Genomic DNA, 17587 nt, shown 5'->3' on the forward strand with positions numbered 1-17587 from the left:
ATACTGATTAGAAATTAAATTGCTGTCTGAAAAAATTCGAAATTTTGACAATTTAGTTATGGAAGGGGGTGGGGTCCGAGGCCCAGCTAAAAGAATTGTTTTTTATCCTACATTGAACTATTGACCTTGCCTCTAATTCCACTTCTCTCCATTTCAATCTTAGATTTGATTTCCTGACTCTGACTGGCATGTATTTTTCACGCCCCAAAAATGGCTAATCTGATTGGTGGCAACTATAAGGGTTATTCATTGCCACTGACATGGTCTAAAGTTTAAAGGGGCACAAGCTGAGTTTGTACATTTTTGGGGAAGTAATTTTTCCTGCATATTTGAAAGTAGACTCTCTTTCTGTCTCAGGAACGTCGCTAGCAGAATGCGGCCATTTTGTATGTACTTTATTGACCACACAGAACTAACCATTCAGCGATGTGTTATTGCAAGCCACCGTGTTACAACGATGTTACCAAGGGTTACACTAACACGTCATTGAATGTTTAATCCTATGTAGTCGATAAGGGTGTACAGTACGAGGATATTAGAAGTACGCGGTAGATATCGGTACATACAAAACGGCCGCATTCTGCTAGTGACATTCCTGAGGTTGTGAGAGTCTAATTCAAAAGGTACTCACAGTATTCTGTTTACTTAAAGTAAACTTAATCATCTCTAGCAATTGACACAACTCAAATCTGCTATGAACATATAACTTATAAATAATCCAATCACGTAATTTATTATATGTATCAAAATTGTTGAGGAAATTCCTACAATGTTAATATTAGGCTAGAATATAGTTTCATTGAGGTTTTATACATCAAGTATTTTCATTTGAGTAACAATGCTTACAAACTCAGTTTGTGCCACTTTAAGGATGGCAGTGTCCATATCTCCACTATGAGTGTAGAACTACTTTGAAATTGGCAAAAGAATGTTTTGGTCAGCAATTTGCAGGGTCATGGCCACACAGGGGTGGGCTTCATACATGAAAATGCAACCAATTGATTCAAGATTGCAACAGAGGTAAATGGCCATGTGGGGGGCGTTGCTCCATATTTGAAGTCAGTCGATTTATGGGTAAAAAATTACCATGTGGGGGCGTGCTTCAAAACTGAGCATCTGACCAGTTGATTTGAGGGTTAGAATAGACATTAATCTGTAAGGTCCGCCATGTCTAAATAGACATAAATGGCCAAAACAGGGCATGCTTCATAAACTGAACTCTGACCAGTTGATTAAAGTGTTGAAACAGAGATGAACGGAAATAAAAAGCGGTGAAAATTCAAAATGCCGTAATTATTGCAAACATTTGGACTCACAAGTCATGTGTACTCTAGCTCCTAACCAATACATTAGACAGACCAGCTGACATAATGTACTAAAAATAGATTATCACAAGAAGATAAACAAAAGAAGGAATAATACAAGTCAAGTCAGTAACCCTCCTCCACCAAGGCAGTGAACACTTGGTTCAATAAAACTAGTCTTTGTTTACAAAACTCATTCTTCAAAAAAAAAAAGTCTAGCTGCACTCTTTGTATTTTTCATCGTACAAAGACATTTTCTTTTCACTTTATGATTTTAGATTAAGTGGCACAGTCTGTAAACTGAGATATTCATTAGCATTAAATGAACCTTACACAAAGTGCTACAGTGAATCTTTCAGTCAGTCTACAGTAGACTGCATGATACATCATGTCACTCTGCCCTCAGTGGCCCTCTCCTAAAAGGGGTTGGCTGATGCATGAGGGCGCCCCGTCATGGCATATTACTCTGGTAATTGAGGTCTTGAATACTATTGTCGCTACATGGTGATAGACAGTGATAAGCTATTGAATGGATGAATTATAGTCTCAGTAGAGAGGCTCTCTCTAAGTTAGTTTCATAAACTTGCAGTGTAGCTGTTTTGATACTTCCAATGTTTACACTATCTTGATCACAGGGTGATCACAATCACACAACAGAGGAACCGCCATCACCCACTTGTGTAATCTACCACATTGAAGAACAATAGATTTACTTTGTGTTTATCTCAATAAAAACGAAACCTCATTTACCAGAGTCGCACCTTACAGACAACAGAGTGACACTGTCAAAACAACAAGTCTAATAAGATGATAGACAATAAATATTCCACATAAAAGTTATAGTGCTTCACAGGGATGAAATGTTTGGCAAATCAAACTATTGACTGTTACGTACACCCTTTTCAGTCTCCATGGGAACAGACAAAAACCAGAAAAAGATAAGTCATTTTTTTTTAGAATGATGACGAGGCGCTATAACCTTTAATGCGTCAGTGACAGACTGTGTACCTTTAAACAATACAATAGTCACATGACCAATGTCTGAGAAATGAATATGAGCTGAAATCATCAGTCAGTAGGAATGGGTGGGTTACAATTAAGGAACAAGTACCGTACTGTAAACCTGGAAATTTTCGCTAAAGATATATTTACGCTAATTTCGGTCAAGTTGGAATACAAAAACCGCAAAACTAATGTGACTAAAATGCATTCTTGTACATGAACACAATGTACCAGTATGGTAATTAGTAAAAATTAAGAAGTGTGACTAAATGTCTTCTTGTACATGAAAACAATGTACTAGTCTGGTAATTAGTAAAAATTAGTCTTTGAGAACTAGCTGAAGACTGTAAAATCGCCAAATTTTTCTAGTAGCGAAAATATCTAGGTTTAAAGTAATCCTAAATGGGTCAGTCACATTCCAAAATCTTTCTTTTAACAGATGTAATACCACATACAACAATGGCAGAACAACTAAAGATAAGCTAACACAGAGACGAAAACTATTATTGTGACATGTTGATAAGTTACTTGTATTTGCATATGTAATTACACCCATAGTAGGGTGGTATCTCTGATAGGTTTTGTCAAGTGATGGGACTTTCAATTTCTTTCGGTGTTTACTGGATCTTGATAACTGGATGATTATGTCCACAAGTCATAACCAAGATACTGCTATCACCCACTTGTGTATTCATCTACCAATTACACCCACAATAGGGTGGCATCTCTGACAGCAAGTTTTGTCAAATGGTGGCGCTTTCAACCTCATTCAGAGCTTACACTATCTTGATTGTACAGGGTGATCAGATCCACATACCAACCAAGACACCGCTATAACCCACAGGGTGTAATCTCTACCACATGCAACAATAGTTTTAGTTTGTGTCTATCTTAGTTTGCCGACAGCACATTTTCCATAGTCATACATGAATCCTGAACATAAAATCAATGCTTAAATTTAAAAAAAACTTGATCAGTAATTTTTCTTAACTGCAAGCACTTAGCTCGAGTTCCAACAGTATAAGCTATATACATTCTAAGGTGGTTAATAGCTAAAACAAAATGCATATTAGTATAGTTCTCAACACTGATATTATATTATACCAAACGTTCTATTAAATTATTACTTTCCAAATATTAGTGAGTTACAACATGAAATATACACAGATAACTCCATGGGTAGACATCAATGCACTGCACAAATCTTTCTGGTCAGTCTCATTTTTTCATCAAATACATTTTTTTTCCAAAAAAAGGTAAAAATCGTTCAACAGTATATATTTTGCGTAAAATTAATATAAAACTAAGTGGTCTTAATATATAATACATGCTTGCACCAAGGTTTGTACACGGTTGCGTAAGAATAGCAATTCAGGTCAAAGGTTACTTATCTGTGTCAAAGGTCGTTGTTATGGCTACATGTTTTTGATCGTGTTTGCATGTTGTCAGACTGAATGACAACATGATACCTTGGCATTCAAAGAGTTTCAGGAATTCCTATCTGATACTCTCATGTCAGGTCAGAGGTCAATGTCATCAGTCTAGAAGGTCAATGGGTCAAAGGTTAATACTGTGCACATGCATAATCACTCTTTGTATTTCGATGTGTTGACAGAATCACGTTACGATAAGGATTGTACAATGTTCCAGGTACAAATTCTTGTATGTGACATAAAATGATGTCATTTTATATATGCGTAAATCAACAATCAATATTTACATTCAGGAGTAGCAACAAAAACTCCACTATCAAAGCAGAGGCTAGGGTGCTTGTTTTCAAAGGTGCTAATAAATGACAGTTTAGCTAGTTGTCTGTATACGACCTTGGTTGGATTAACGCCGTTTATGTTTGGCCACGTTGACGAAAACTTTGATAACGCCGTTAAAGTCGGCTGTAACAAATACTTCTTTCTCTACAAGTTTGTCACTTTTCTTTGGTGCTTCAGCACCTTGGACTTCTTCAGCCTCGGTGTCTTCTTTAGGTTTCAGGATCAGCGAAGGATTGGCTGCAAACACTGCTGCAGTAACAACTGCATTGTGAGCTGTGAAATGAACAAAATATGGTGAGATTTCTGGTGATTAGTACAGCATATACATATATGTCATGGTTATACAGATGATACAACATGATATGATGTGATATGATATGATATGATGCGATATGATATATGATATGATACATGGTATGTGATACGATATGATATGATGTGATGATATGATATGTGATATATGTGACACGACATGACTTGACACATGATATATGATACATGATGATATGTGACATATGACATGACATGATATATATGTCATATGATACATATGATATGTGACATATGGCATAGGATATAATATGATATGATATGATATGATATGATATGATATATGATAAATAATGTGAAATGTGATAGAATGTGATATGATAGGCCATATACTAATTTTGTAATTAAAGCAATTCAAACAACATTATTTAACTCTTGATATGAACACTATAAATGAGTGTGTCACATAGTAGAATAGCTGTACTTGGGTGTTAAGGGTTGTAAATGAGTGGACACACAGTACAATAACTTTACTTTGGTGTTAAGGGTTGTAAATGAGTGGACACACAGTACAATAACTTTACTTTGGTGTTAAGGGTTGTAAATGAGTGGACACAGTACAATAACTTTACTTTGGTGTTAAGGGTTGTAAATGAGTGGACACACAGTAGAATAACTTTACTTGGGTGTTCAGGGTTGTAAATAAGTGGACACACAGTAGAATAATTTTACTTTGGTGTTAAGGGTTGTAAATGAGTAGACACACAGTACAATAACTTTACTTGGGTGTTAAGGGTTGTAAATGAGTGGACACACAGTAGAATAACTTTACTTGGGTGTTAAGATGTGTTTAATTTTCCAAAATTTAAGTTGTCTAAATTGACATCAGAATGTAGTGTATACACAGACTTACCTTTAATGCCTTCCCAGAAGTCATTCCTATCTCTTCTTGTAGATGTAAATTTACTATAGTCATACTGTGTTTTCCAGATATACACATATCTATCTTCAGATCCGCATATTATGTACTTTGCATTGTGACTGCAATAAATAGTTAGACATCAGCTGTTTTACCCTGTTAGGGTATAGGCACTTAGAACTCATGAATATTCAGTGTGCAACTTGAATACATTATTTCTGCTGACTCCCATGATGCAATAGCCAATAGCAGAGATATCCTATCAAGGCACAAAATCAACTTGATGCTTCACTGAAATTGCAAGTAATTGTATGTGATGTAAAATCATGAAATGACTCTCCAGGAGCCGTGGTTTATAAAATGTCTCTATTCCCTGGAGTGATATTCCCCTTTAAGGTAGAATTTCCCTCAGGAACTAAATTTCCCAGAAAATCAAGGTTTTCAAAATCTCTCCGTATGAAAACTTGTTCCTGGTTATTCAAAATTCTCTAAAAGAAATTTAGGTGTTCACTGTCTTGTTTTCAAGGAAATTGACAATCTTTTATTCCCAGCAGACGAAAACCAACTGTGTCACAATTAGAGTATATAGACAAATTTTATTGACACTTCATTGACTGATAACGATCAGCTAGGGTCTATCCTTACCAATGAGTAAACATTGGTTACAGATAGATTACAGTTAGAGCTACCATTACTGAGCTGATAATAGGGAACTTGCAAACCCGCCATGTTGAATGTTGCATCATGGGAAATGTGATGATAAATATTAATCAATTAGTATTGTAAACAATGTTGATACATTGTTTGTAACCACAAATAATCAATTTATAGTCACCCTGACCATTGTGTGTGTGTGTGTGTGGGGGGGGGGGGGGGGGGGGGGGGGTAGTTTAACAGTAGCTCCAGCTTAGGTATTACGATAACCACATGTAATACCACAGTCCTTTGTGTCTGAGCATGCTCAGTCTGGACTGCAAGTTTCCTATTAAAGCAGTCAATACATAATTATTTTACACCTGATACGAATGTAGTAAATGAATGCGACAAGTAGCTGAAATGCTTTAGTTACCCGTTATGTGTTGTACATACAGTTACAGAGATCAAATCATTAAAGGGTTAAGAAGGGAGAAAGTTGCAAAATGACAGTTGTAGGTATAAAAACTCACCTTAAGCCGGCTTTAATCTGACTACTGTTATTAGCACAGCCTTTGTATTTACAAGCCAATGACAGATCTCGTAGGTCATAGAGTCTTATACGTGAATCATTGGATGTTATTAAAATCTGGAATATACAAAACATCATATCAAGTTGGTTGTGGGGTAAATATATTAGACAGTGAATTTGTGTTTCTAGCGGAAAGTCTCTCAAGAAAAGTAACCACAATTCTCGGTACCTGAAATAGAATATTACTGCCGCAGCCTAGGCACATCACAAAAATAACAAACATTTTACAGTATTTCCTGATCAACACCATAACTGCCACGCCATGCACTTCACATACATGTACATTACTATAGGCACGTGTGAGAATAAGTCAACCATCTTGTTCTATTTTGACCCTCTAGCATGGGGTAAAATACAATTACAGGTACCAACGCATGATTACTATTTCTCTTCTTTAGCACTAGAGGGTGCAATCTATTGGAAACATCTATTGGCTTGTCTTATAGTATGATAATGCTCTATTTCACCACTAGAGGGCATGACTCTGTGGAAAGGTCTATTGGCATGTCTTGTCACCTTTCATTTCACTGCTCTACTTGAAAACTAGAAGATGCAATTCATTGGCAAGATCTTCATGTTATACATTTCCATTACATCTCAATATCACTACTAGAGTGTGCTTGTAGCTGATGTTAAGTCACGATGAAGTCTATCATAACGAGTATTGATAAAATGTGATGGTTTATTTTCCACATCACCACATTCACATGCCATGTTGTGATATACCGATATATGGTACTGCTACACACAGTAGATGATGCTGATTTACGAACTACTAAACTGTGCAAATGCCACAAACTTGTTAGTAGAATCATGGTATTCGTACCTTATCCTGACTTGGTAGACACTCTATGCCAGTAATTTTTCTGCCCTTTGCATTCTTTCCTCTGGTAGATCTCACATGAATCTGAGTAAAGTACTTCAAGTGCTGCAGAGAATAAATCAAACCAATTAATTTACATTTTATGTATGTACCAGCAGTATGTGTTACCCAATACCCCCACTCTGTTTTACATCTAAATGATAGTACTCTACAGGAAGTTGAACAGTCCACAGTCCACAATTCTCTCTGATTTGTATACTTCACATTACCCTCACCAATTTTGACATTTTCAAACTGTACAATTAGAGCCAATGTCTAAACATACAAATCAGAGAGAAGTATGGGACATTCAACATACTGTGTACTGGGTACATGTTAGTCTGGATAACAACGTGGCTTCTAACTAAACCACGTCTAGTCAAAGTCCCTCAATCAGCACAAAAAGTTGTTCATCCAATCAGTGAACCCCAACTGTTAGAATGACATAAACATTGTATAAGTAGCATCCTGAGCTGACAAATATACCATATTTGGACATAAATATACCATATTTGGACATTACATAACTACCACAATAAAGACTAACTTTATGAGGGACTGTGTCATTGGTTAGAATTTTGTTACTGATTAACAAAGACATGATGTTAATGACTGTGTGGGTGGTTGTGGACGAATTTTATATTGCATCTCATGCATTTCAGGACTTCTAGAGGGACGACTTTGACTATACTGTGAGTGGAGGTGTAAATGGTAATGATACTTTATAGGAACTAGACTAGGTACATGTAAATTCGTCAAAGTTTTTACCATACTACCGCCCTCCGTAATAAGATTCCCACATCTTAGCAAAATCACTACCAATACAGGCAAAAAACAGGTAAGAAATGTCAAGTAATGTTGCTACCAACCTCCATGTCATAGAACACACATCTACCGTCGTAGGTACCGACCACGGCAAATCTACCGTTTTGACAGAAGTTAGCTGCCGTGATTAGTTTGGTCTGTCCGTCAATTTCATTCCATAGTGCCACTTTCTTGTCTGGGATATTCCAGAGTCTTAGCTTCCCATCCAGGGAACCACTCAGGAAATACCTGTCATCCTGTATGAGTACAAATACAATGTAATGGTTACAATGTTACCCTTTCATGGCACTGACACTACATTTGGATGGAAGATATTAAATAGAAGCAGTATTAGAGAGTTACATGCATACCTTTTTATGGCACAAATAACCCCTAGTGAGTTACAATTCTACCCTTTTATGGCACCAAGAGGCATTGGTGAGTTACAAAGGTACTCTTTTATGGCACCAATAGGCACTATTGATGGCACAAACAGGCACTGGTGAGTTACAATCTTACCCTTTTATGGCACCAATAGGTACTAGACGGTTACCATCTTACCCGTTTATGGCACTCCTACCAAAGTAACAAGATGGAGGATGATAGCAGCAATAAAAGCAAAGGTGTGGTAATTAGCACTACAGCGTTATTTATAATACTACCCTTTTATGGCACCAGAAACATTAGTGAATGAGCGTCTTACCCCTTTATGGTACTGTCAAGAACTGGGATAATTTTGACTTACCCTTGGATGGAAGACGATTGCCGTAACAAAGTCAATATGTTGAAAACAACACAGACATTCCCTTCTTGATATATGCCATAAACGAACTGTCTTGTCCATTGAGGAAGACAAAATAAAATAATTCTGCAAAGACACAAACAAAAGAAACAAGACATTGCTATAATTCTTGTCTGGCTATCTTATCCAAGGTTCACTAATATTGGAATATTTGGCCTTATTTTTTTAGTCCATCTTTCTTTTTACCATCTACATATATCAATTTAGTGCAATAATTCACAAAGCAAATCAGAGTTTGAATTTCTACAGTGTGATAGATAAAAGGCCTAAAAAACAGGTTTGGTTTCAGTTACCCGACTCCGACCTAGTTTTTCACTGCCGACCCGAAACTTTTTTTAGGTGTTTGAGAAAAAATAATAAAGTTGCAAAAATTGTGAAGTCTCACAAGAAATAGTGGATGCCGAAACTGACATCAACTTAAAAAGACATTATAAAACTGTTCTTCCAATCTGTAATGGCTGTACATCTGATGAGAAGAAACCAATAACACAGAGACCATATGGAAAACAATGGAAAACATAACTACCTGAACTAGACACTCACATATGAAAATAAAAAAAAAGAGTAAAAAATCTACCTACCCCACCTATTCTAAAATTGAGTGTAATCAGAGCCACAGTTTTTTTGAGGCCTAAGACAGATCAGGTGTGTCTTACAAAAACTGAATGGCAATTCAAAATAGGAAACCAAAAGTCCTGCAGACACAGGCACAAAAATACTTCTCAACTCCATCTTTGGGTTGGACTCACGGGACTATTTACAATGCATTTGATGTGTACAATAAATTTAGCAACACATTCTAAACCCATCCTGCAAGTCTAAAATATTTACATGAGCCATTCTCAATTACGTTCCCCAAATGAAAATGTATTAAACAATCCCTTGCATTTATATAATCCTACAAGCCTATCCTACACTTGGTTGGCACTGGAAGCACCTGTGTTAGGACAACTGTATGTAAATAGGAATGCTATCCCATAATTAGCACTGACCTTTGACCATGAGACATCTAGGACATCACCGGCATGTCCAGCATAAGTACAAAATGGCCGACTAGCAAAGACAGCAGCCTCGTTGTTTTCTACTTCCGTTGTATCGTGTTCCACCTCTCTGTCTGATGGGATAGAATTGATACTTTCTTGTGATGGACTTGGAGAAACACGTTTTTCACTGTTGTACCTTTGTCGCATGTCATCAAAGTAACTGTAATGATCTTTCAGTACCCAGATACGGAGAATTGTGTCTTGACCAGCGGTTGCCTGAAATGAAGATATTACACACTATGTAAAAGACCTATATTGATTAGGATGAAAAATTGGGTGCAAAAAGCAATTGTCTGGCAGAGCTATAGAATTGGTTCTGAACAAAAAGAGAGAGAGAGTCTTTTTAGTCCATACAGTGGGATTCAAACATTGGCGTTTATTCTTTCTAGCATGATGAGAACTTGTAAGTTGTGGTGCATTCTTTAGGGGGAAATGTTTGCATATTGGTCTTTTGGGGTGGGGGTGGGGGTAGGGGGTAGGGGTGGGCCGATTTCTGGCTGTAGCAAGTCGTATACATGTAGCAATACAGTACACATCTTTCAACTGTTTGGAAAAAAATACTGATAAATACTCATTACAGCACAAACTACTTTCGCAGTGTATATTTTTTGCAATTTTCACTTACTGGGTACACATTTAGCAAGACAACCTCACTCTACTCCTTCTATGTCACTTTACTGAACTGACTAAGACTTACCAGCAACCTGCCACAGAAAGAAAACTTCATAGTCCACACAGCGCCAACGTGATCCCCACTAAGATCCTGTGCCATTTTGACTTGATCAAAGTCATAGGGACCTTTATTATGAGAACATGCTTTAATCTGAAAAGACAAAAATGACGATCCACTTAAAAATATGCAATAGAATAATGTACAACTCAGGAGAAATATTAACTTCTACATACCATTGATTGATTGATTGATTGATTAATTGATTGATTGATTGATTGATTGATTGATTGATTGATTGATAGTACTGTTGCCATGATAATTCTGTAAATGTACCCTTCCTAAAATTTACAGGATATCCTGTCATTCAGTCCAGTATGATATCACACATTTCTCATTTCAATCGATCAATCAATCAATCAATCAATCAATCAATCAAATTTCTATAGCACTGATTTCCAGAGCAAATGTTCTGTTTAGTAGCACTGAATGGCTAAAGCACACCATATGCTTTAGTGAACAAATAAGTCTTCAGTTTGGTTTTGAAACAATCCAGGCTGGAGGCTTGGCGAATGTCAAGTGGCAAAGAGTTCCATGTCACACAGTGAGAACTACTGCACAGTATCTGATTAATATCACTTAAAAAGTAAGAAAAAATTCTAAAATTGTCATTAAACTCAATACTGTAAAGTTATTTGTTATTCCTATAGCAAACTCACCTTAAATGATCTATTATCCGTAGGCAAGGCTTCATCTTCTGATGACGAAGTGTCTTCATGTTTTGTAACTTCTTTAAATTTACTGACTGTCTTGATTACTGTCTTACCGATCATTCTCTTGATTTTAAATCTGAACAGAAAGTGGTCGATTAATCATTAAATCCAACAATATACATATATAAAGCACCCATTTCCAGTACAAAACAAAGTTTCATTTTAGTTCATTTCATATGAAAGTATCATACCATTTGTATTTTACAATTTTTAATTATGAAATACATAAGACTGTAGGTGTTGTGGATGCAGAAACTGACAATGTGACATCAACTTAAAAAGACAATATAAATCTGGTCTTCCAATCTGTAATGGCTGTACATCTGATAGGAAGAAACTAATAACACAGAGACCAAATGGAAAACAGCGGAAAACATAACTACCTGAAATAGACACTCATATATGAAAAAAAAAAAAAAAAATTATCTATCTACCCCACCTATTCTAGAATTGAACGTAATCGGAACCACACAATTTATTTTAGTAGGCCTAATATTAGTTTGACTTACGTTGTTTGTTTTACTTTCTCTTGAGTAGCTGCCATTCCGTGTTTCTCTTCCTCGGCTTCTTCGTCTGAGTAGGTGTTCTTGTGTAGACTTGAATTACTACAATCCAAAATCATAACACAAACTTTACATATATCCCTTGTAGAACACAAATCACACAACGTAAATGGTATCGCAGGAAACAATATGCCATATTCTGATTATTACAGCTAAAATGATGTAGGCTTGGTGTTTCACTGATGTGACAAGACATTTAATACACACCCTCAGACAACTTACAGCTAAAATGATGTAGGCTTGGTGTTTCACTGATGTGACATGACATTTAATACACACCCTGAGTCCCTCAGACAACTTAATGGTTACTTTAATAGCATCATAAAAGATTTCATGGTTTGACCACTAGAGGCGCTGTTCATAAGCAGTATTGGGCCAGAAGTCAGGGCCAGAATAGTGGAGTATTGCTGTGTAAAGACAACAGACATGAACTTGAAGTAACGTCTCATTTTCCATGTTGTTCTCCTTGTACTATTTATCAACAACTACCAGTAATCAAACATACCTAATCACTACTGTAATGTCCTTTTAAGAACGCACAGTATTTTCACAAAACATTTTGTTCATGGCAACATACTGCCACATTTTCAGTAGCCATGACCAAATTTTAGCCCTCAGTTTACCTTACTCTGCCCTCTTGTGATTCTTATGTGTGAAATGATCAGAACTTAGGTAACCAGATAATGGCGTAATGATTTGAATAATTTAATCTATTTTGAAACTAACATCACTGTGCCAAGAAAATCTGTTTCTCTGACAGATAAAGTACTCATTTTAGCACTGGCCAAAAATGTAGCACCAAACAGCTGTGAGGACCATGATGTGTTCTGTCTGAGGACCATGACGTGTTCTGTCTGAGGACCATGATGTGTTCTGTCTGGGGACATGACATGTTCTATCTGAGGACCATGATGTGTTCTGTCTGGGGACATGACATGTTCTGTCTGAGGACCATGACGTGTTCTATCTGAGGACCATGATGTGTTCTGTCTGGGGACATGACATGTTCTATCTGAGGACCATGATGTGTTCTGTCTGGGGACATGACATGTTCTGTCTGAGGACCATGACGTGTTCTATCTGAGGACCATGATGTGTTCTGTCTAAGGACCATGACGTGTTCTGTCTTCACTCACCTGACATATTCTGATGTAATTCTCATAATATGAAGTGCTAGTGGATTCACACATTTTGGTAATTTGTCCTCTGCTTCTGCCAACGACACTGTCTCCCCTGTATCTAGGTTTGTCACCAGTACAGCTGATAGCACTTCCTGTAGTGTTGATAATGACATGATGGTGAATAAGGGATTTTATGTCTCATTGCAGATCTTGCGAGATATGCAAATATGCCTAGCAACAACGATTGTCAAACATGTGATCATGGTCAAGCTTTCACCGTGGCCATGTGTGATGATGTTGAGAACAACAGTGCTGCTAAGCATTTGATACTTTCAGCTTGATCACCTTCACGTGGTTGCTATGGATGCAATGGCTCACACGGGATCTCATGAGATCTGCCGCGAGACAAAGAACGGCTTATTGACTTTACAACAGTAACTTTGGAATGGACTTAAAAGTCCATTTTGCATATTTTACATGTGTATTTCGGTTTTTTTAATTTGTGATTTTATCTGTGTGCTGTACGTGTGCATATGTGAGTCTGATTTTGAGCTACAACTGAATTACCTATTTCCACTACAATAAGCCTGCCATATAAAATTTACCTTTTGTACTTTGTAATCCATACCCACTACGTTGACTACATCTATACCCAACTTACCTCATCAGACAATAATTTTCCTGACTTTGTCTTCCCAATCATTATAAATTTGAGATCATCTTCATCATTTTTCTTGACAGAGCCTGTGTCATCTTTCTGTTGTCTTGTGTCAGTCTTACCCATCCTGTCTTCATCTTTGTCTCTAGTTGATTGTATGCCGTCTGTTTCAGTGTCACCTTCTAAGTCGGCTTTGGACTGCCCTTTAATTTGCTCTAAATCCTACAATAGACAAACAATCCAAAATTATACATGTAGTCAAAAATATTTTTGACAAGAAAATGGCAAGTACAAACTCTTGAGGGCGCCCTCAGCATTGGAAGGGGTACATTTTGTATGTATGCTACCAAGTGCCAAGTTACACTTTTAATAAATCAGTTTGTCTGAAGACTCAAGCATAGTTCATATCTATACTAGTGTAGGAAAAAATACAAGCATGACACTTTGTTTCATAAGTGTCTCACGAAACAGGCTGTACTAGTATTCTGGACAGTGAAAAGGCCAAGGTCACAGCAGTTCAAAGTTTTTAAGCATTGAGCTTTCGATCTGTCTCGGTGGATGATCTTCACCTAAAGTTCACATTACATTGCCGTGTAACACAGTTTTCGAACTTGGTAGTCATTTTGGAAAAACTGGTAGTCAATTGACGTGAGACTACCGCTAATTTCGAGCCCTGGTGTTGAATAGATAAAACCTGTTTGTCTCCAGCTGAACTGTCTGCTCAAAACTCAGAATGGCAAAGATCATTCAAAACAGTGAGAAAGAACTGGGACTTACTTCATGTAGTACAATGTTATCTCCTTTGATAGCACTCGCAAGGTCCAGGGAGTGTTCTAGTTCTTTAGTAATACTTTCAATTGTTGTGGTAGGCGTTAATACTTCACTGTTAGATTTCTCTGACAGTGGTAGTCCTAGCGGTTCCTGGTTGACAGGTTCTGTGTTAACTGACACGGCATCCTGTAGAGTCAAAGACAAACATGGAGATTCATGATGGGTGAATAGTTAGAGGGGTTGGCTTTGAATCTGCAGTTTGCAGGTTTGAGCCCTGTCACTGCCATTTCTTTCTGAATGGCTAAAGTCAATGGGCATGATTTGAACCATGATTGTGCAAGATCAACTTGATGCTTCTCTGAAATAACAAGTAATCGTATATGATGTAAACTCATGAAATGACTCTCCAGAACCCATAGTTTATGAAAATGTCTCTATTTCCTGGAGTGGTGTTCCCCTTTATACAAGATACTACTGTATCCAAGGCTCGAAATTAATGGTAGTTCCATGTCCAAAGACTACCAATTGTTGTCATGGGCTACCATAATTTGTAGTGGATTAAGTCTACTTAGGCTACTGCTAATTGTGTGACAATGTAGAGGTTGACAGGTTTGGACACAACAGTATTTTAAATGATACACATATATTTCCAATGAGGTCATATACATGTACATTTTGTACATGGTAGTCCCACGTTAACAGACTACCAATCCTTGTCATGGGACTACCATAATTTGCAGCAGGTAGTCTACTTTGGCAACCACTGATTGTGTGGTGATGTAGAAGATGGAAGATTTAAAGACATGAAAAGTATATTGATAACACACATATTTCCCATGGGGTCCTTTGTGGCTGGCTAAAGTCAGGACATGAATAAATTATGGAACTAATGGTCACCATCCTTGGGCTAACGATTTTTGGAAAATGGTAATCCACTCAGACTAAGAAAGGGAAAAGGAAATTCCTAGCCCCCTGCTATTTGACCAAAAGTTACTCACCCCAGCTCCAACTTCCGGCACTGGCTTCCTTTTCTTCTTTCTCCTAGGCGGTGCTACTGGAGGTGGTTGACTTTCAGGAGAAGCCACATCATTGATAGTCAGATCAACTGGTCTTTCTTTAATACTGGCAACAATATCAGGCTCCACACTTGAACTACATGGCTGTGCATCACCAGCCTCAATTGTAGCCTCTTGTTTTTCTCTCAGTTCATCAGAATTTATCTGATCAATGGTTGGAGTCTTTTCTAAGTCAATATCTGAGGAAGGTATACCTACTTGTGGCAAATCAAAGTTTGAAATTCTATCTTCTTTCTCATTATCGTTTTCTACTTGTTCTTCATTTCGTCTCATCAATTCCAGTCTTTTGCGCCTTCGTTCGTTTTCTAATCTTCTCTCTTCAGCTTCCTACATATCCAGAAATAAAATGTCATCAACGTTGGGTGCGTCCAGCTTAGGTGTATGATTTTGAGAAGTTGATGAAAAACAACACTTTATGATTGTAATGTTCACACTATGAAGAAATCATGGACTAATGCATAAACACTACAAGGAGTCTGGGGTGAACAAATCATTTTGTGAACTGGTGGTCCCTGGACCAGTGCCTTAAAAAATCCAGTGCTCCTGCTGAAAGAATTAGTGGTCCCAGGTCCTGCTAATGTGAAACATTAAATCTTACCTATGAATCTGTATATTCAGACAACTTTTTAACACAGTTATTAACAGTAAGATACTGGTCCGACAGACCAGACAAGGTAAAATTTGTGTGGTCCGCCCAAAAAAATCGCTAGTCCCGGACCCAGGACCAGTGGATTTGTTCACCCCTGCAAGGAGTGTCTCAATGAGCTGTATGCATCAATGTACATCTCTGTAACAGTCACTCAAATTCGAGTATTTGAAATGATTTTGAATGTCAGCATAAAGTCTCAGTACCTGCAATAACATTTTCCGTCATGCTAGACTTAGAGGTTCAAAATAGAACAAGAAGGTTGACTTATTCTCACATGCCACCTATAGTAATGCATGTGAAACGTGTGGAGCAGAAATTATGGTGTCGACCAAGAATCAATGTTTGTTGTTTTTATGATGCGTCTAGGCAGTAATATTCAATTTTGGGTACCGGGAATTCATGCAAAATAGACAACCTAAGGTGAGAGGTCACAGCCTCACTTGAATGGATTATATTCATGAATTTTATATGTATCATTCAGACATAAATCAAAGTTTATATTATCAATAAAGTTATACCTGTCTTTCTTTCTCCTCTTCTTCTCTCCTCCTTTTCTCTTCCTCCTCTTTTCGTTTCCTCTCCTCCTCCGCTAATTGCCGCTGTAAGCAATGCACCAATTGACATGTTTATTGTAATGAATTCAATGCAGGGTTCGTACACTTAAAGCAAAACAAAATTCCAGGACTTTCCAGGGGTTTTTCGTCAGTTTTCCAGGGGTATTCATATTGATTTTGGCCATTTTCCAGGGGTGTTGACACTAAAGTAATGACTAATTAAAAAAAAAATTTGCACTGCTACTCCATTTGAAAAAAAAATTGATGCAGGACTGACAGTAGAAAGAAAAAATTGCTGTCACTCTGACTGGGAAAAAAATTGCTCCCGTACCTACTTCCTCCATACCCCCCCCCCCCCCCCGAAATCAAATGGTTCTCCCCTAAGTAGCCGTTTCGTCAAGCTGGTACACTGATCGTGTAAGATTGAGTCGCAGCATTCGTCAGTCTAATTCAGACATATACAGAAAAATAAATAATTTTTTTCTTCAAAATTTTGAATGAAAACGTCATTTACGTTACGAAATTTCGAGCTATGAATAACTGAATACATTCATCGCTTGCGTCTCGATGTTTATGTCCTGATGCCACGAGTACGCGAGTTGCGGAACATTGCGATTTCTCAACTCAACTTGACCACTGACGAATGTTACTGTACCGAAAACATAAAACAGTAGTTTATTCTTTTAGAACATGTAACACAAATACCCATTTATCGACGACATAAAAGTCAAAACCGTACTTCCACAACCCGG

General features: G+C 37.3%; 1 protein-coding gene across 1 annotated transcript in view; it reads right to left on the bottom strand.

The window, feature by feature from the left end:
• Positions 1–3422: 3422 nt before the first annotated feature.
• Positions 3423–17587, bottom strand: part of LOC144442240 (WD repeat-containing protein 44-like) — an 18977-nt gene continuing 4812 nt past the window's right edge. Inside the window, exons 4-18 of the mRNA XM_078131521.1 lie at positions 16800–16880; positions 15555–15959; positions 14563–14742; positions 13789–14007; positions 13143–13279; positions 11953–12048; positions 11390–11519; positions 10698–10823; positions 9950–10216; positions 8901–9023; positions 8221–8412; positions 7316–7417; positions 6431–6546; positions 5259–5386; positions 3423–4348 (exon numbers count right to left, since the gene is read on the bottom strand). Of these exons, the coding sequence (XP_077987647.1) occupies positions 4140–4348; positions 5259–5386; positions 6431–6546; positions 7316–7417; positions 8221–8412; positions 8901–9023; positions 9950–10216; positions 10698–10823; positions 11390–11519; positions 11953–12048; positions 13143–13279; positions 13789–14007; positions 14563–14742; positions 15555–15959; positions 16800–16880 (2511 nt within the window). The 3' untranslated portion in view covers positions 3423–4139. The remainder of the gene's footprint in view (positions 4349–5258; positions 5387–6430; positions 6547–7315; positions 7418–8220; positions 8413–8900; positions 9024–9949; positions 10217–10697; positions 10824–11389; positions 11520–11952; positions 12049–13142; positions 13280–13788; positions 14008–14562; positions 14743–15554; positions 15960–16799; positions 16881–17587) is intronic.

The sequence above is a fragment of the Glandiceps talaboti genome, chromosome 11 (genome assembly GCF_964340395.1).
Source record: "Glandiceps talaboti chromosome 11, keGlaTala1.1, whole genome shotgun sequence".
NCBI classification, from domain to species: Eukaryota; Metazoa; Hemichordata; class Enteropneusta; family Spengelidae; genus Glandiceps; species Glandiceps talaboti.